At 47.8% G+C, this 20537-nt stretch overlaps 1 protein-coding gene across 1 annotated transcript in view; it reads left to right on the top strand.

Moving 5' to 3' along the window:
- Positions 1-20537, top strand: part of LOC146870405 (coiled-coil alpha-helical rod protein 1-like) — a 281563-nt gene that overhangs the window by 225447 nt on the left and 35579 nt on the right. The window contains 3 exon segments of the mRNA XM_085640888.1: positions 4019-4120; positions 5670-5821; positions 12004-12145. Of these exon segments, the coding sequence (XP_085497014.1) occupies positions 4019-4120; positions 5670-5821; positions 12004-12145 (396 nt within the window).

The following is a 20537-nucleotide window of genomic DNA, read 5'->3' as shown; positions in this document are numbered from 1 at the left end:
CTCCGCGTCCGTCGCTGGTGTCGTACGCGCCGAGATGACGTCACGGAGACTACTTAGGCGCAACCCAATGCGCGCTGACGACTTTCCGCGCCAGGAACGCAGAGCCATGCAAGAAACTGACCACTGGTGCCAAGAAACTAGGGCCCTGAAAGGGATGACCTTAACCCTTAATCAGTTTGCAGAACGGGGAGGATGGGTGGGGCGGTAAGTACATATCATTGCAAGGCAAAAATCATTGAACATGGCAACAAAGGTTATTAAACCTTGTCGGAAGATGAGTCTGTTCAAATCCCGGGTGCTCAGGAGGGTCCACGCGCTGTCTCTGCTCTCGCCACCACCTGTGCTGCCGTCGCCGGGCTCTGCAGTACGGGGATCACGCTAGAGGGGCGGCTACGGTGCAATCTTGCTTCTGAGGCAGTGCGATGCCTCGGGTCGCGCCACACCAAGTCGTCAAAAATGGCAGAGCGCCGCAATGAAAGTCCACGCCAGGCTACCCTCTGCCTCACGCCACCTTCACAAAGCGGCACATAATGTTTTTTTTGGCTCCTCCGATCGGAGGAAACACCATCCGGCAGATCCGAGCTCCAGAGCTGTGGCGGCTCACGTTCCATCCGCCATCTTCCGCATGCCCTGGCCTGTAATTTACAAGACATAGAAATGACTACCAGGATGGTTAAAACACGCATCATGGTACACCGCTGCAGCATTCGTTGTCACAAACTCAATACTAAGATGTGCACACACTTCAAACAGAAGGGACATACACCAGACAACTTGTGATGTACAATAATTGAAGCACATCCCCAGATGAGCAAAAATGCCCTCTTCAGGAGAGCAAAATTGGATTTTTCGACTCTCCACTGACAATCAGGGTCTCAATGAGGACACCTCTTCAAGCGAACTGAACATATAGACCTCATTTCTCCTTTGTGGATAAAATAGGCCTTCATGTAGCTTCTCTGAACTAGGAGATCCTTCCACATATATTGACACAGATGTCTACAGTTCTGCATATATCTATATGGAATAACCCTATTACATAATTGCCGTACTGCCCTTTTGCCTGCTCAACCTTAAGACACTGTTGTACGAGGTTCCCTTACCACAGAAAACTGTGTGTCTTACTTTGGCAACATTGCAACCATAGTGAGATGGCCCTTGACCGTATACTTCCATCTGGCATTTATATACAACATCCCTGTCTCTTTGATATCCAGGGTGCATGACATACTTCCGTTATGCAACGCTCCATTTCACTGTACCATCCCATGCTGCTTGATTTGTCATTTTCCTTTTGGCTGCACATCACTTACACACTACCTCTCCACCATGGCCTGATTTACATTGATATCCTGATATACACCTTCTGTGGCCAACTCACTACCTGTCCACCGTGACCATGAGGGTGGTCTGGTTTGCATTAAAAAACGGCAGCCACACGATCACTAATAACTTTGTGGTGTACACGTTGTTTCTGCCTGTTTAGTCTTGTTTTTAATTAAACTCTAGCAAATGCCATTACATTCCCCCCATACCCGCTCAAATTTGGCGTCCACTCTGTGTTCACACATTCGTGAACCTATTGTGGCCTACTCGCTGTTTCAGCCTTGAATACAATCTTGTCATTTCCATCACACACTCCGCCCCCATGCCGGCTGCTATTTGTACTCTTGTCAGTAACTTGGTCTCTAGCGGTTAAGTACCGTTCCAATATGGCGCCCATTTTTGGCATTCTATGACTGGAGACCCAGACACCTCACTTTTATGCACCACCACTACTCCCTGACCGGTTGCGCCCCTCAGGCTGCTGCTCTGATTATCTCTGCTGGTGCGAGTATTTAACCTGGCCCCACAGGGTTTCCCACACTCAGCTGAGCTGGTGGAGTGAGGGTAGGTCGACCGGCTACTGAGCCGCTGCTCAACTGTAGGTACTTCATCCTTGTGGTTACTATAGGGTGTACCCTTGGACCCCCATCACCCCGCCGGTTTTGTTGGCAGTACTTCTTCTGATTTGACAGTTAGATTATTCTATCTGATGCAACTTCTTTTTTACACACTAGGACTTTAAACATTCTTAACGTTTCCTCTACCAGCAATCATTGCAACTGGTGAGCCACCCCAGATGGGTGAGTTACAACAGTTTTCCTACATACCATGGTGGTTGACAAGCCACCCCGCCTGTCTTTGCCCTTAGATGTGCCACCTGCCTGGCCATTATTTATTCATTTTCACTGCGCCTATCACTTTTGATCTTTCACTAACAGCTTGACTAAAATTCTAATGCATGCTGTCTTTTCATAGGATTTTTAATGCTGTATACCATTATGTTTTCTAGGTCGGTATTACTATAAGGTACCTCACTATCAGGTTGCTTGAGTGTTCCGTTTACCCTGGATACTAATAAGGAAACCAATCACTGTGTAGATAGTTATTTTATTCTTGGTCCTGAAGAGTTGCTATTTGATCTTTTTGACAACCTAGGCAAGAAAAATGTTGACCTCTATGCTGTAGCCACCGCTGAACATTACATCAGTGGTGTGCCATTCTAAATTTTAAATAGGACAAGTGGACTTGCTGATTAAAATTAATTCTGAGTACCAATAAATCCTATTTTATAATCCCCCCCCCCAAATTTTCCCCACAAACTTTACACTCATCTACACCTCGAGGCCCTATACCCGCACCGCACCCTATGGCTTTGGAAATAGATCTCTGACAAAGAGCACCTCATAGGGTGCCCATCAGGCAGTGCCGGCCTGACAAGGAGCATGCTCTATGAAGAAGCATGACACCCAGCCAGGTGTGTGATGGCCCTAGTTCCTAAATTGGGAGACACCCTCTCCTCCTTTTGGACATTTCGCTGCACCGACCAGTCCTCTATTGTTCTCTTTAATATCTCCAAGGAACTGCATACTTTTGTTCAAATACTTATACCCTAGGGACATGTATGCACCCCCAGTTCCCTTATGTTTGATATACCTTATCAGACTACCACCTATATTTCCCTATTCCCTCTCTTCTATTCTTGTTCCTTCACCTCCTTCACACTTTCTCTAACTCTGCTCCTCCTCCCCTTTGATATTTTCATCTCTCCCACTTCTCTTTTATTTGCTGCCTTTCTCATGTCCGCCTTCTCTCTTCTTCTCCCCCTTCCTTCCCCCTTTTCTGTCTTTTCCTTCTATATCAATAATCTCCGGTCATCTCCTCTTAAGCCATTGTGGGTGAATGTGCCATTGCCCACGTCCACAGCAGCACTGTACCCTATCGTGTGAAGGTGTTGCTGCCTCTTGAGTCTGAGGAAGCATCTTAGATGGAGCGGCTCGTACTGCAGTTTGTGCACCTCACTTGGGTCGGCTGCGTCTTACGCCTTTGATGCTTTACATTGTCCTCAGGTGGGTGAACTGCTCTTCATAGACATGCCTTGGTCGAGCTGCTCCTCACAGTCCTCACTTGGGCAAGCTGCTCCTCACAGTCCTCACTTGGGCAAGGTGCTCCTCATGGACATGCCTTGGTCGAGCTGCTCCTGACCGTCCTCACTTGGTCGAGCTGCTCCTCACAGTCCTCACTTGGGTGAGCTCCTCCTCACAGTCCTCACTTGGACGAGCTGCTCCTCATGATGCTTAGTTGAGCAAGCTGTGCCTTTGTGAGGCCTCTTGGCAGAGCTGCCATCTTGCACCTTGTTGCATCACCAACATCTCCTGCATCTTTCTTCGGCATCACTTGGGTCTTCTGTGATCTTTGACGCACAGCTATACGTCTGGTAACTGATCTCGTGAACAAGGCCTGATGCTCACCTTACTTGACAGATTGTGCTTCTCTAGTATAGGGGTGGCCTGGGTTCATGTTTTCCGAGTGACAAATTGTACAGGGGTTCGCCTCACTCCACATCAAGCATACATATTTTAATTGTTGTTTTTTAGGGGATGAGCTTCGCCCTATTGTTCAGTCAGAGGTGAGATAGTGCAGCATTTAAGTCCTTAAAAGACCCAAACTATTGTTTTATTATATTCTCCCTCAGCACTCCAGGAGAAGGTGTCTGAAGCTGAAGCCGGCATGATTCAACAGCTCTCCGAGATGGAGAAGAGAGTCCAGGAGGCCAGGCGGGAGCACACAAAAGCAGGTGAGATCCGATCCTAGGAGGCCATGTTTGAATCCAGTAGAGCAGGTCCTTTCTTGTACTGTATGAGGCAGCAGTGGCGACTTCCCTGTTACACAGGAAAAAACTGAAAAGATCCCTTTTCGCCCGAGGATTGAATCAATCTGGATAATTTCTTTTACAAACCGGCAAACTCATAGGTCAACTTTTGGATATTAGGAGATGGGATTACAAAGCTGAACACATTTATATAAAGAATAAAAAGTAACAAACCTCAAAGTTGCAAAATTATGTGATACTCTCAATCATAAGCCAGTAAATGCATGAAGATAAAAATATGTGCATTTAAATATTTTATTCTTCATTGACAATTAAGAAAACATAATTTTCAAACACAGGGTATATTTAAAAAAACATCATTTTAAAGTGCTAGTGCAGATAATGTAAATCTCTAATATAACGTATCTCATAAACACATTCAAATACACATAGACACTGTAATCATCAATAGGACCCTGTTTTGTTATAAAAATGTATGATTGAAAACCAGCTTCAAGGTTAATCGAAACTGTGGAAAAAATATTGATGCGGCGTTACGGTGAAAGATCAACTATTCTTCACCTTCTTCGGGACAATCCTTAAACAATTTAAAGTCATCACTTCTAAAAAAATTGGCACAATACGGAAAAATATGTTATGTCCCCTAAACCAGGGAGTAACATTTAATGGAACAATGTGGAATTGCTTCTATCCAAAGGATTGGTAATCGCGGATTCGATTTTGGAATAATGAGTCTCCAAAAATAGTTTGAACGTTTACTAGTGGACCTTGGGCGGCTAATACTCATGCTTATGGGTGTCCCTTATATAATGGAAAGATCTGTATTGTCTATGTTGCCATTAATAAACTGAACTTCAACTTCTGTCCAATTGTCTCAATTGATTGGATACTATCATAGATAAAAGGCAGAGCTCGTTATTGCGACCGTCTGTATCGCAGTCCACTGTTTCAGGATCCATGTAATAACGGATCCTGAAACAGTGGGCTGCGATTCGGACGGTATATATATACCCTTTCCCTTTTCCTTGTAGGAGGGTAACTCCTTCGTGAGTTTGTGATTCTCTGTTACACAACCTCAGTGCAATGGCTTTTCCCACTCCTTGTTCCCGTACTGACTCTGCTACAGAACAGAAGCGGTACCTCACAGGTCGAGATCGGGTGCATTCAGGGTGGTATGGCCGTAGGCTGCTGTACCTCACTGATAATACCCAAAACATGTCTGGGGTTACTCGTGTTCCCCTTCAGAGAGGATGTGGCCAGCATTTCAGGCTGGAACAGTCACTTCATCTGTCCGTCCTGTGCTCTTGTGTTCCACATGTTTCATTCCCACTTGGCTTCACAGTGCTGGTGGATCATTTACGTTTATCCTTGTACATGCCATTCTCACTCTCTTGATATGGGATTGCAAGAAAACATAGAATTAGGTACCCCACAGCAACTTATAATAAACGCATCTGACTCCATTAACTACTAAGATTATGTCCTAAAATCTGGATGTTTTTCCCCTTTGCAGTGGTTGCTCTGAGACAGGCTGAGCGGCAAACTGTCCGGGACAAGGAGCGGAGTCAGGACATGATGAGGCTACAGGAGGATAAGCATAGGCACAAAACACAGCGGCTGAGCCAGCAGCTTCGAGAGCTGGAGAGGGATCGGAATCTCATGATGGTACAACCTCGGCTATAGCTGCCACCTTCTGTTCTTGATCTATCAGCGCCAGATAGTCTTAGAAGCGTAGATTTAAAACACTGTCCTGGTCCGATCTTCATCTCTGAAATCTCAAGACCCAACACCCAGGCTCAAATACTTTTATTTATTGTACTTGTTTTAATATGAACCCAGCATGAAGGTCAGTGGAGCATTCTACATAGCATGCGTGGGTTACAGAATCACGAACACAGATTTACAAGTTAAAAAATAGGTTTTTGACTTAACCACTGAGTTAGTTACATGAGCAGTAGGCCAGGGTGATCGGCCAGCAGAAGAGTAGAATAAGGCATGATTTTGAGAGCTATGAAAAACTAATAGCATGGAGAAAGGAGGGAGACCACTCCAAAGAGTAATCATTCTATTGAGGATGTACTCAACTCTGTGCAGTCCAGGACCCAACAGGTCTGCTGATTCAAGACACAACTTAGTTCCATCAGGGACAATCGCACAAGATTGACAACACTTTCCTTCCTAAAGGACATTACAGGAAAGCACTAAGAGGGCAAGGAGATGACAAGTACATACATCAACACCACACTGTATGTTTTTCTCACTGTGGAGTTCTTGCATACAATCTAACCATGCCCACGATTCTCCTCGGCCTGCAAGCGGGGAATGGTGTCGGACTGTACATATCTCAGATCTTCAAAGTTCAGGCGTGAGACATCGGATTTGTATCTAGTCTTCCTGTTTTGACTGATGAACTGTGCCCCTTCTTTGCATTAAGAATGTCCTGGGTGGACTCTTGCAATGGCTGGTAACCAGAGTGGACCTTCAAGTCATAGGAGTAGAAGTTCCCTCATGACACCCTGCATGGCTCGTCAATGCCACAGTCTTGTAAGATTCCAGTTCAAGAAGATTTGTTCCTGGATGCCTTCACTGGCACCTCCTTTTTCGTAGCTTTAGTTTGGGCTATCAAGCATATTGCCTATGGTTACCTCATTCAAACAGTTTATCACCTGCATGTGTATCACTATTGAAGACCAAACACTGCATGTAGTGCTGTACCTCAGTGATATACAGGGCTTCCGGAATTCTGCAGCAGAGGACAACCAAATTATGTAGCAGGTTTTACTAAATTATTCAGCAAGAAAAGCCAAATTATCCAGTGTAATGTGGCCCATTTTGTGATAGTATTCATTATTTTGCCATTTATACACATGGTAATACTATCTGGGAAAGGAGTTCACATATGTAGTACCAAGTTAACTCCCAAATACAGTTCTAAGCAACTAAAAGAAGACCAGTCAACCTTTTGAAAGGGCTTTCTCGGGCATCGGAATGCATGTCGTCATGTTTTTATTAAAATCTACTGATTATACTTCAAATGATGAGTTATGTGGCAAATCTATAATTATTCCCAAAAAGCTGCAGCCGGAGAATCACTTAATTCTTGTAGCCCTAGTTCTAGAATACTTCAGTCAGAGCAGGAAATCCCAGTAGACATATGTTCGTAGCTGTCGTCTCCTTTTCATGGTGCTTCACCTTTGATTCCACATAAACGATTATCCAGATGCAGTTTCCTCAGACCTCTGAAACTACAGGACAACTTCTGTCTTTCAGTTGAAGAAACCTACTGTTTAAGGGTGTCAACGCCACGCTTGGCACCTGAGACTTGAGCCTTGAGTTCTTACAGCGCCCCTTCCACGGTTGGCACTTTATTCTCTGCATTCCTTGAGGGGACCTCAAGGTCTCTCATGGTAGGCATTATCAGAAATACTCCCTCTCTAAAGTGCTCTCCCGCATATACAGCCAGGTCCTGATCTCATTCACAGGATTCTCTACGGGTTGGGGATTTTGGGACAAAAATACCACTGTTACTCCATTTAAAGAGCCCAACTTCTTTTTTTTCCCACTTGTAAGTAGTGTCTCTGCTGTTGAGAGCCTCTGCATTTCTCCAGCGTGAGATTTACCTGGAAGCTGCCGGAGAATCTGACTGCCTGGAAGTTTCCCCCTCACCCTGACCCCTCCTCCCCCTCCATTCATCCCACGGGGCTGCCCTCCCACCAATCCTGTGACACCAGAATCTGTTTCCAGTGGGGAGACTCACAGTTGATCAACACTCACTAGCTTGTCCATTGTTGGCTGGAGTTTGATTGTCCAGACTCACTAATGCCCCTCCCAGCTTGCTGCCATCTTGTCAGCGGTGTGGACGTGGTACGTTCTCGTGAGCTGCAGCTTACTCTGTCTCTTACAGACCAGGGTGCCGGGGGATCACTAGATGCAGCCAGCTCGGAGCCCTGCAAGCTTCATCCTGTTCATTGCTCCTTAAAGCATTAGGTGGTTGAAAGGTCAGACATTGAGGAGAGCAAGGAGCAGGTAGTAGTTATGTTACAGTGGTTTTCTAGAGTGCGTAGACACTTACTAGTCTCTTGGCCCTGTAGTCTGAACGACTATTGATAAAAAATGTAAGCCTTACTTTGTGTCCTGAAGTGTATAAGAGGAGATGATTCCAGAGTGAGGAAGCTTGGTTACAAAATTAGCGGCAACCCAATACCCTATTGTAAAATCTTGTGAGCAGAAGAGTATTAGATGAACACAGCTCTCTGGCCCATTCATAGTAATGTGACAGATGATTCTACCCTGGATTAGTAAAGGAGGATGTCCAGAGAGTGGATGGTGAACAGAATACTGTAGTTCATATTGGACTTCGATGAGTGGCTAGTGGAAAGAACGAATCCTAGGAGCAGCAAGTCCAGAGTGTCTGGATCGACAAACTAGGCATGTCGCTGTAGTTAAGATGCTTTAGATAGAGCGGCCCTAGGTGAAGCACGCAGCTGTAATCTACTCTAGATCGTACCATCCCAAGCAGAGACAATGTATAAACAGAGATAAGGCTAAGAGAAGGTCTGCCTCAGACACCTCGGCGGGTAGAAGCAGGTTAATGAAAGTGACTATAGACCTTAAGGGAAAGAAGATTTCCAGTAGAAGCTTTGTACCCATTTACACAAAGTAAGAGACAAGTGGACTCAGGTGGGAGACTGGGGAGGAGGCAGCGATGTTAATTGAGGTATTAGAGAAGAGGGTTTCATTTTATTCCTGGGAGAGAACAGTATGGTCAGAATCAAATAAGAAACCTTTTATCCTAGATAATTGATAAGTAGCAGGAGCATTGTGTTTGTGCTGATTATGGTATGATCACAACCAGAATGAGAAGATTTTCAGCAAAGTTTGTTTTGTTTGATGGTTGTTATGCTCTGAAAAATGATAAAAAGTTACTTAAACTTCATACGAGCCATGGTTGTGGTGGCAAACTGATTGTGTGGCCGTAAGCCGCTGGTATCTTCAAGAACAGAGCATAAGGGAGGGATGTTGCCTCCGTTAGTGTGTGAGAGGATGAGTGGTTAGAACAGTAGCATATGGTCCTTCATATGAGGCTTAGTTGATACCAAGCTGTCTGGGTTTTCGTCTTCGCCTGCTCTCTGAATGTATGGCAGAGTCTGATGTAGAAGCTTAAGGACTGAGCATTGGTAGAGATGGAGTGGCCAAAGCCAGCCAGCCGTGTTTTTATCACAGTCTTAGTCTTCTTCGATTTGAGCTTCCCACCGATTGAAGATAAACTTAGTTTTGACTTGATTATGTTTGAAATATACCGTTGCCATGCAGGTTCAGGTAAAGGTAACGTCTAAGGTGGTGTATAGTGAATGCCATCGCCACATTAAGATACAACTATGCCAGCAATGAGTTTACACCTGAACTCCCAGGTAGAGGTTCAACACTAAAACATTGGTCAACTCCTGTTCAACAATTAATGGGAGGGTCATAGGGATATATTGTTGCCTGCTGCCTATGGAAGATACAAACCAATTGAGTAGTGTTTGAGTGATGTCCATGCAGGAGGAAAGGATGTTGAGTGTGGGATTTGGTGATCAGTCTTATTGAAGGCCAAGAGGATGGGATCGCCCTGGTCCAGGGTGCTTCAGGGTGTCGCTCACATCATGGGTTCTGTCAGTTTTTGGGCTGCACTGGGACAGACGAGGCATGGTTTAGTAGCTGAGCTGCCGACTTTGGAACCTGGTTCGCAATAGAAGCCTCAATTGCTAAATGAAAATCATGTGATTTTGAAAATATTTCTTAATATCAATGGAATATGATGGGAAACATGTTCTGGGGGAGGGTACAGAGCAGGAAGGTGGTATTAGGACTTAACTGTGATGGTTGGGGTTGATCTGACTTTGGTGTCCTGGAGTTCATTCTCTTATGGAAATGGTTTTGGCAGACTCCCGAGTAGGAAACTGTGAACTCAAATTAAGACTAAAAGAAGCACTTGGGTTTGTGAAACTCAATGCAGTTGAAAAGGGTAAAAGAAATTGACAACAAATTACATTACTTTATAGGAGATTAATTTACTCTACTGTAAGTGCCTTGACACCCTGCAGTTTGGGCGTTGTTTATCATATGTAAACCTTAATTTCACTTATAACCTTTTAGTATACATCAATTTTCAGACTTTAGCGATTATGATTTATAGTTACTTGGTAGGCCTCATCAAGATAGCCTCGGTTGCGCCTAGATGTGGTTTAGGTTTGTGTCCTATAAAGAGTCAGTCACCCAATTCCTTACTTATATGATGACATTTTGGTTTTGAATAGTTGCATTATATTTCTTACGATCTGCTGCATAGTACTGACCCAGTTGCTAGAAGGTTGACAACCTCATTTTTAGTGTGGTTTCTGTGTCAATATGTTGTAGGCTATACAAATTTATATCAAAAGGAAATATACTTTACTTTTCGTTTGCCACTTTAAAATGGTGGCTACGAGCTAGCCCGTTCTTGAGATGTGATTAGTCCGCTATTGCTCTTTTTATATTAACTGTCTCAAGATAGCGCCCATTAAGATAACAATAGAGACGAGAGTTGTGAGGTCGCGGCTAGTCCTTATTCTATTGCTGTGTACATAAGCTGTTCTAAGATGGCGCCCATCCACAACGCCACAAACGAGCACGCGAGTGGACAGGTCGTGCACTACGCTCCCGCCCGCTAAGCCCATGTTTGATTTAAACTTGCATTAAGCAAGGATCAGGACCCATAATGTTACTAATGCCCAATACCAGTATGTTTTTTGAGAGGACTCAAATTGATTTATATTAAACTTCATAGAGTGTTTGGCTGATACGCATGCATCAACAGAATTTTTCCAGTGGGTATATGATTTGCATCTATATGATTTTTACGATGAATGGATACCTTGTATGATCAAGGTGCTGTAACGGGCAAATAATTTGATAATTTTATCTTTATTTGGATTATTGTTAACGATGGACGCATTTCGGTTTTCTTATATTTCTATTCTTCAGTTTTAGTGGTGAGATTTACTTTAGACCAGGAGTGCTTGGAGTCTTCATGGGATAGACTGGCATAGTGTTGGTTATTTTGATTATTTGATTCTCAGGTGTGTCATACCAATATATCCAAGGGTTTAGGGGTTAATTCTATAACTTCAGGTGAGTCTTCTAATCTAAGTGCATTATAGTATGGTGTCTATAATTGTACGGTATCACAGATTGTGGACTTTTGCATGATCACTTCTTCCTTTCGTTCTGTCACAGCCTTTGCTTATTGTCTTCCTTTGTTATCCTGATTTATGGGTGCCAACAACTCTGGTGTGTCACATTAGGAAATGCATTTCGGGTTATCACAATATGGGATTTAACTCCTTTGCTCACATTGCTGGTTACTATAATATTGTGTAGTTACAGCATGGACTTACCTCTGATTTTGATATACAGCACTACCAGTTCCTCGTTCTTGCAGACTTAGTCATTTTTCTAAATGTTAGCAAATGGTGAAGGTTGCCTTACGATGTTTTAATAATGATTACTATGTAATGCCCTCATGTCTGTTTCTAGCCCTCAGGAAGTTAATTGTACAAAAATTTCCAACAACGAAACACGTGTTGGCTAGCTTTTGGAGAGATGTGTTCATCAGGGATGCGATTTATATTTATTTTTATAACATATATTGAAGACCTTTTGTTTGAAGATTGTAACTGGCTTCTTTTGGTGGCGTGCTCAGGGAACATCTCTCTTCTGTACAGCTCAGATTGAGAACAGCTTCACGTTCCATGCAGTAGCCCATCATGCTTCACTTTAATCCTTTGATCCCGATCTCTGTAACAGTCTAACTTATTTTCTCACAGGCCACACTCAGACAGGAAGGGCTTCTGAGGCAGCACAAGCAGAGCAGGTTCCCTGCCCTTCAGACCTCTGAGGCCATGGGCGAGGAAGAGACAGAGCAACTACCAACAGCACTTGCACCCAAGGGCACACCGCTCTCTAAAGGCAAGTACTCTTGTGTATCACTTCTAAACCCAAGAGATGTGGTTGGTACCCCAAGTGAACATCTCACCATCTAGAACTACCTAAAACAATCAAGCAAAACAATACCTAGGACAATCCCTAAATGACTATACATATTTGCCTAAACAATACCTAAAACAATCAAGTAAAAGAGAGAGCTGGAGCACAAAGACTAGTCTGCAGTGTTATATCAGGTGTATGTTTGTGGAGCGTAGAGAGCAGTGTTGTATCAGGCTATGTTCTCTCGTAGGGGATTTCCATGTATAGTCATAAGCACTTGAATAGCCCTGCCCACTTGCGGGGACCCTGGACCACCTCTTTAGATATATCTTCTTAAAGTGGAAATATTTCGCCTTTATTCAGGAGGGCCTGCAAAGACACTTAAGAGATAGAAAGACAATTATGCAGCCTAAATACATAGGCTACCCTGGCCGCATCCTCATAAAGAATTGAAAAAAGGTAGCCAGTATACTAAATTTGGGTTGTTTTTGTAGCATTAAACACACAGAATAATCTCCTTCACAAAACCCCTTTTTTTCATTATAGAGCTGAAAGGAAAGGACAGAATAGCCCCATAGGCTGCCATTATATGTCTTTGAAAATAGAAGCTGTGCCTTTAAGATCCCAGAGACCATCAGTATCCCATCATGCACAGCTAGTGGCAGTTACTTCAGTTCTTTTTTCTGGCTCCTGCTTTCAGGACCCTGGAGCATTGAGCTCAACCAATTTGGTGTTTTTCTTCAAAATTCACTTCTGAATTTAGCAAATAACCACTTAACTCGACGTCTTTGGTCTTCCTTTTCGTGCTTCTGTCTTTTTCTGACAGAAACTTTGCAGTTGTTCACTCAAAATTGCCATCTCTTTTTGATAAGTGCCCAGACAGTGGTAGGACGAAGGCCAAGACTGATCCTCACAGTGTGTGCATAATTTGTCTTCCTGCTGCTCATGTTCCTGATGCTTGTTCTATCTGTAAAACCTTCTCCAAGCGTACTCTGCGTGACAGAAAGAAAATCCGGCTTCAGGGAGCAGAAGAGAGAAGAAAACAGGAGGCCAATTCTTCAGGTGGGACTTCAGGGCGAGGAGATGGACATTCCTCTACCAGGGCTCTGTCTTCAGCCTCTGGGGGGCTCTCCGGCAGAAGAAGGGCTAAAAAATGGTCCCGGACGAGGACGTCGAGAGCAGGCACAGCTCCGACCTGTTCGCCATCTACCCAGGGCTCTGGGTTCAAACGACGTCGAGAAAAAGATCATTGACGTCGATTTCGAAGCCGACGACAATACCACTTTGGTCAGCTTCAGGAAGTCCACCGCTGACGATGACACCTCGTAGGTCGCCGTCGAGAACCTTGTCTCACCTGCACAGTCGCTCGACGTCGAGACGGCACTAAAGTCATCACTGTATATCACCGACACACTCCCACCGTCGATTGATGCAGAGAGGGTGGCGCTCAATGTCGAAGCGAGATCCTCCTTCTAGGCTACATCGAAGGTCGCCGTCGACGAGTAGATCGACGTCTAGAGGGAGTCAAAGAACCTCCTCAAGAACTTTGTCACCATCTTCAAGACTTCAGGAGGCTTGTAGGAAAAGACGTATCTACACGTCAGATTCGGATTATTCCAGAACCTATTGACCATCTAGGCTCGTTTCTTCTCCAGCATCTCATCAGCAGTCTCCACCACCTCTTCCAAATGTGGAACCAAGATCTCCTACTCCTCCGCCGCCGCCTCCTCCTCCTCCTCCACCACGTCCTCCACCATCTTCGCCACAAAGACCGAGGTCTAGATCCCACATGAGACATTGTTCTTGTAGTCATAGATCCTCTACTCATTCACGTCATCGCCATCATAGACGGAAGTCTCATTCCAGACATACCAGAGACACTTCCTCGTCAAGCACTGGCAGATATTCACCTACACTGACGGATTCACCTCCCCCACGGATCTCGCCAGTTGATGACATTTCAACTTCTCAAGAGGTTTTAGTGAGGGGTGCTTCCAAGTTGAACATTCCAGTCTCTACTCCTACACCTTCCATCATGTTTGACTCCAACAAAAAACAGATGTCATGCCCTTTGCTTCCTCTGGTGCCAGGACTGTTAGAGCCAGCGATGGAGCTTTGCTTGACACCCTTAACTGTAAAGTCAGCTCTTTCCAGGCTGCATAATAAATACCGGCCTCCAGAGCAGGATCCTGCTTTCCATAGGATGGGCCCAACTCCAAGTTCTATTATTGTGGTGGCTGCGAAGAAGCAACATGCCACAGCTCCAACTTCACCAGTACCACCAGATAAAGAAAGCTGCAAAATGGATTTGGTGTGGAGGAAAGTTTGCAACACAGCAGCGACTGTCATGAAAGTTGCTTGTGCCACACCCTTGTTAGGGAGATATGACAGGGCACTGTGGGAATCGCTTCCGCAGTTCGCGGACTACCTCACTACAGACAAGAGAGAGGATTTTAATGAAATACTGGCAGAGGGTTTGATGGTCTCTAATCAAATTGCAGCAGCAGACACATCCCTTCTTGCTGCACGTGAGTATTGCCATGGTGTAGCATTACAGCGGCATTCATGTCTACGCCTTACGTCACTCAAGTCTGAATCGCAACAACGCATTCTGAATCTCCCGTTTTCAGGTACGACTCTTTTCGGCACTCACGCAGACGAGGAGAGGGCCAGGATGAAAGCCGAAATGGAGACACTAAAAGCAGTAGGCCTGGAGAGTCCTAAGAAGCAGTACAAATCTTTCCGTCCTTTTCAACGGCGTTACTCTACACAGAGGGTTCAAACCCCTTGATGGTATCGGGGCTGCCAGGCAGGTATGCAACCATAATACCAACGTTCCTACCAGCCGTATCAGAAAAAACAAACAAGAGGAAGATTAGGTAAGCAGCCTGCTCGAGGAGGCAAGATGCCACCTGGTGCAAAACTCTGAATCCTGTCTTCCCCCTCTTTTATTACCTGCTCCGGTAGGGGGGAAGTATCAAACTTTACCTGACAGAGTGACAAAAAAAATAGCGCAACACAATTGGGTGCTGAATATTGTTCGCAATGGATACTCACTCAGGTTAATCAACTCTCCACCGTCAATACCTCCGAAACAGGGGGCGTGGCCAGGCGCCGATGAAGATGGCTGCCTAGGAACCGAGCTCCGCCAGGACCGCTGTTGTCCCCACGAAATCCGGCATCAAATCCTGGTTGGAGCGCACCCTTATCGCAGCGCCAACTCCCTTATGTGAAGCGCTACTGATCCGCGCTTTGAGCGAAGTCCGAGCACCCAGCGGGGACGTATCGCCGCGATCGACTGTGCCGCTGCTGGCCCGGGATTGCGGCTTGGAGCCTGAGGACCGGGAGGGACACAAATAGAGGCCCCGGCTTGCGGCCTATACCCTGCACTGGGCCGGAGCGGGGCCCGCTCTCCGGCGGCTGGGCCCGCATAGGCGCCGAGCCGCGTTGCTGCCTGTGACCTTGCAAGATCCGACGGACATACTGGAGGAAGGGCACTGTAGGGGTGCCGCGTGGGCCTCGGCTGACACCGCTGCCGGCCCGTGGGTGCGGCCGGCCTGCAGGCAGACGGGCTCTACCGGCGACGCTTTGCCACGCGGACACCCCAGACACGGGGAGGGGTCCCGGGGACCAGTGTGTGGCAGCACGTACGAGGTTGGTGGCGTGGCGGCGTGAGCGGCGGCCCATGGCGCCATAGACTGGCTGAGCAGAGAACCCGAGCAGTGGGCCTGACGGCTGAGCCTCAGGCCTGGTGGTGGTGACGCATAAGAGACAGGAAGACCTACACTCAGGGCGAGTGCGCGGATACGCTTGAAGTCTTCCGCCCGCGACGAGAGAAGCCCTGGTCCTTTGGCCATAAATGGCGGGCTGAACTGATCTTTGCAAAAATGGGGCGCCCTTGGCTGCTGGCTGGGGCCTAGTGTAGTGCACCGCGAAATCCCGCGCGGTGACAGAGCCGGCCTACCGCGCACAATTACCACACTGCCCAAGTGAAGGAGTGGAAACAGGGCACGAATAGCGATTGTCGTCACCCGGCCTGGTGGCATAGACCCTGGTGGTGAAGGAGCCGATATCCAACATGCGGCCCAAGGTGGGAACAACAATACAAACTAACAAACTAGATAAATATGCGGTGCCAACTGATCCGACGCAGTCTGGAGCGACGGTGGGAAACACCACCGACCGAACGGAGCCCTCCTTGACTTCCATAATGGCCGCGATACAGACGCTAGGCACTAATCTCGAGACAAAAATGGACAAGACCACGGAGAGAGCGAGAACTAACGAGACGGACATCAAGGCACTACAGGCCTCGGAAAAACGGCTCGAGGGGCGAGTAAATGAGCTCGTCCTCCAGCACCGCCAAATGGCAGCGCTTAGGCTCGAGGACCAGGAAGGGAGGGCCTGACGGAGTAATATCCGCGTAGTTGGTGTGCCGGAAGGAACGGAGGGGCAAAGTGTGGAGCTATTTCTGGAAGACTTAATTCTCCGCCACTTAAAGCCGAAGAGACTCTCCAAGATCTTTACCATCGAGCGTGCCCACCGAGCCCTGCTCCCTAAACCCAGGCCGGGGGCTCCGCCAAGAACAATAATTGCCAAAATATTGAACTATCGGGATGGGGACGCCATCCTCCAGGTGGCCAGACAACAGGGAGACCTGCAATACGAAGGGGCCACTATCCGATTCTTTCCTGATTTCACGCTGCGAGTCCAACAAGAACGACGCTCTTTCATGGGAGTAAAGGCGGCACTCCGAGAACGGGGCATCAAATATATGATGTTCTTCCCCGCGAAACTGAAGATCGTTGCGGGGGGCAAGTCCCACTTCACCTCGCCGGCGGCGGTCCAGGAGTGGCTCGACGCGGCGGCACCGGAAGAACAAGTGGGGCACGACCGCGACAACTGGAGAGAGACCAGGGCCGCCTCCCCCGGATCTGCGGCGGGGAGACCAGCGGTGGACGAGCAGAGCCAAAGGTCATGGCGTTCCAGGTCGAACAGTCCCCACTGGGACCCGCTCCAAGACACAGCGGCACGATGAGGATTCAGACTGTGAAACCACGCCTCGTCGAACAGTAATGTATAATGCTTGCACGGGGTTATGTGTGGTGTCACTGGTGTGGGGAAGCGGACCCATCCACCCATTACTTCCGTGACTTTGTGACTGATCCTCGAGTGCACCATAGAATTAAGGGACTTATAGTCTGGGGTAACACAGGTATGCGGCTGGAGTTGGGGCCGGCCCACGTTCTCCCTACCAGAGTTTCCTCGGGGGGGGAGGGGGGCGGTTCACTCTCTCCGGGGTGGGGTGGGGTGGGGTCGGGCGACAGGCGCTCTGCTAATTGGGGTAGTGGGTAGTTTGAAACCTACAGAGCAGGGAGCAGGGTGGGGGGGTTCTGTTCGAAGGGGCGGAAGAGCACTTCCGAAAGGGATGGAACGACAGAAGGTAACGGGTCCACTGCATGGGGTCCCAAACATTTTATGTGTTGTTTTGAAATGTTGGGAGGGAAGGTGGGGGGGGGGGGGGGGAGTTGGAAGGTTTTTATGGTCACACATTGCTACTATGAACAGAGTTAAAGAATACACCGGTGCGCAGGGACAGGCCAGCTCATACAGTAACGGATATGGCTAGTAGATGGGAGAGGAGTCTTGAGGTCCTTAGCTGGAATGTGAACGGGCTGGGTGATGGGCTCAAACGTACCATTGTCTTGCAATTTGTTAAACGACACCTCCCTGATGTAGTATTCCTGCAGGAAACACACCTGATGGGTAATACATGCCAGGCCCTCAACAGATGGGGATATACTTTGGCGGTTCATTCCGGCTTCACCTCTGGCTCCAGAGGAGTGGGAATCCTGCTGCGCCGCTCCCTGCCCCTCCACATTGACCACTCGGAAACAGACCCGCTGGGCCGCTTTGCAGCACTGTCGGGGAGGTGGGAGGGTCGCAGGTTAAATCTCCTTTCTTCTTATATCTCCCCTGGCCTTCGAACCCAATCCTATACAGACCTGGGCAAACTCCTACTCTCCCTCCCTGACGGTCAGCTGATCATCGGGGGAGACTTCAACGCAGTGGTCTCAGGAACCCAGGACAGACATCCTCCCAGAGACGCACCCCAAGGGCAGAAATGGCTGGCTGACTTCCTAGATGCCTTTGGGCTCACAGACGTGTGGCGACTGATGCACCCCACGGACAGGCACTTCACCTTCTACTCCGGCCCACATCATTCATTCTCCCGCCTAGATTATATATTGACTCCATTACAGCAGAACATGATCATACGGGAGGCCTCCCACCTAGCACGTGGTATCTCCGACCACTCACCAGTCTGGACACGCATCACGATGGGGAATAGCCGGGAGGGCTGTGTGCTACCAATAAACGCCTGGTATCTAAAAAATGAGGATCTTAGGAAAAAGCTGTCCCGCTCCATAATTCAATATTTCGAACAAAATGTCGGATCGGTGAGCTCCTCTGTAACTCTGTGGGAAGCTTTTAAAACAGTGCTCAGGGGAGAGGCCCTGTCGGCCATTTCAGGCCACCGTAAGGAAAGGGAGGCACAGATTAACTCTGTTGAATCGGACCTAAGGGCGCTGGAGGAGGCTGCATGCGCTGATCGGGAGCCAGAGGTGCAACATCGGCTGCGACTAAAAACTGCGGTGTATAGGGAGCTGGTTACGCAGACTGCCCAAACTGTGGCTCGACACAAGGCGGGCAGGATCTACGATCAAGGCGACAAAGCAGGCAAACTTATAGCCTGGCTCGATAAAAAACAGCGGACTAATAAAGTGGTACCAGAAATACAAACAGCTTCAGGGGCCGTGGTTACGGAGCCCCAGGAGATCAGCACGGAATTTGCAAGGCACTTCCGGCAGGTAAATAGTAGGGGGTCGGACCGTCCGGAGGAGGACTCTGTTGCCCTGCTGACAGATATTCATATGCCATGCCTGTCGGATGTCGACCGGGATGCCCTGGAGGCTCCACTTGCCACGGCCGAACTGGAGCGTGCGATAATAGACCTTCGCCCGGGCAAAGCTCTTGGACCGAACGGTCTCCCAATTGAGCTTTACAAGCTAAAACCGGACGCCCTTAGTTTACACCTTAAACAAATGTTTGAAGAGAGCAAAGCAGCAGGAATACTGCCGCGAGATCAACGCCTAGCCACTATTGTGGCTATACCAAAAGAAGGGAAACCGAGGGAGTCATGTTCCTCATACAGCCCATTTCCCTGCTTAATGCAGAACCGAAAATATTGGCAAAAACTCTCGCCAATAGGCTTCAATCCGTCCTACCCACTTTGGTCCACCCGGACCAGTCCGGCTTCATGCCCCATCGCAACACGGCGCTCAACATTCGCCGCCTTAATGGTGTACTGGGGAGGTGCCACACAATGCAAGAAGATGCGGTGGTGGTTTCGCTTGACGCCACCATGGCATTTGACACCCTAGAATGGCCCTACATGATAGCGGTGCTCCGTAAACTGGGCTTCGGCCCACACTTTACAGCATGGGTTCGTCTTCTCTACTCGGAGCCCCTGGCCCAGGTGGTAGTTAACAACAAGGTCTCCGAGGTTTTCGCCCTGAAGAGGGGAACCAGACAGGGCTGCCCGCTCTCACCCCTCTTATTTGCGCTCTCCCTTGAGCCACTTGCGGCATGGATCAGGCAAGACGTCTACCTCACAGGGATACAATGGGCGGATGGATGGGAGGACAAAATCTTCCTATACGCTGATGATATCCTCCTTTACTTATCCAAACCACGGAGGTCTATTGAGGCAGCAATGGATATATTCACTAGTTTCGGGAAGAATTCGGGGTTCCGCATCAATTGGAGCAAGTCTCTCCTCTATGTCCTCCATGGCAGCCCCCCCCAGGCTTCCCAGCGACTGCCCACTCACCGTTGCGGAGGACGGATTCAAATACCTCGGAGTTTTTGTCTCCATAGACAAGACTATTCTGTACGAAAAGAATCTACTACCACCCCTGCGCCGGCTCCAACGTGACTCTAATACTTGGCAGAGACTTCCACTATCCCTGCTGGGCCGTGCGGCCCTCTTCAAAATGATGGCACTTCCTAGGTTTCTCTACTCCCTTCAAAACTATCCGGACCTGGTACCGAATTCCTATTTTGTGGCAATAGAAGCGGCGCAGCGGGTCCTCCTCTGGTCAGGTACACCTAGAATAGCGCTGCACAAACTCACACTGGGATGGTACGATGGAGGGATAGCCCTCCCGGATATCCGCAAGTACTACTGGGCCGCTCACCTGTCTGCGATCAACCAAGGGACGTATAGTGATGGTAACGACCCAGGTTACGGGATGGACAGATGGTTGCTCCCAGGTGGGAATTATGAAGCCACGCTCTATTCTAAACCTGG

The sequence above is a fragment of the Triturus cristatus genome, chromosome 1_1 (genome assembly GCF_964204655.1).
Source record: "Triturus cristatus chromosome 1_1, aTriCri1.1, whole genome shotgun sequence".
NCBI lineage: Eukaryota > Metazoa > Chordata > Amphibia > Caudata > Salamandridae > Triturus > Triturus cristatus.
Note: the sequence above shows the minus strand (reverse complement) of the source record. Positions and strands in the feature narration are given on the sequence as shown.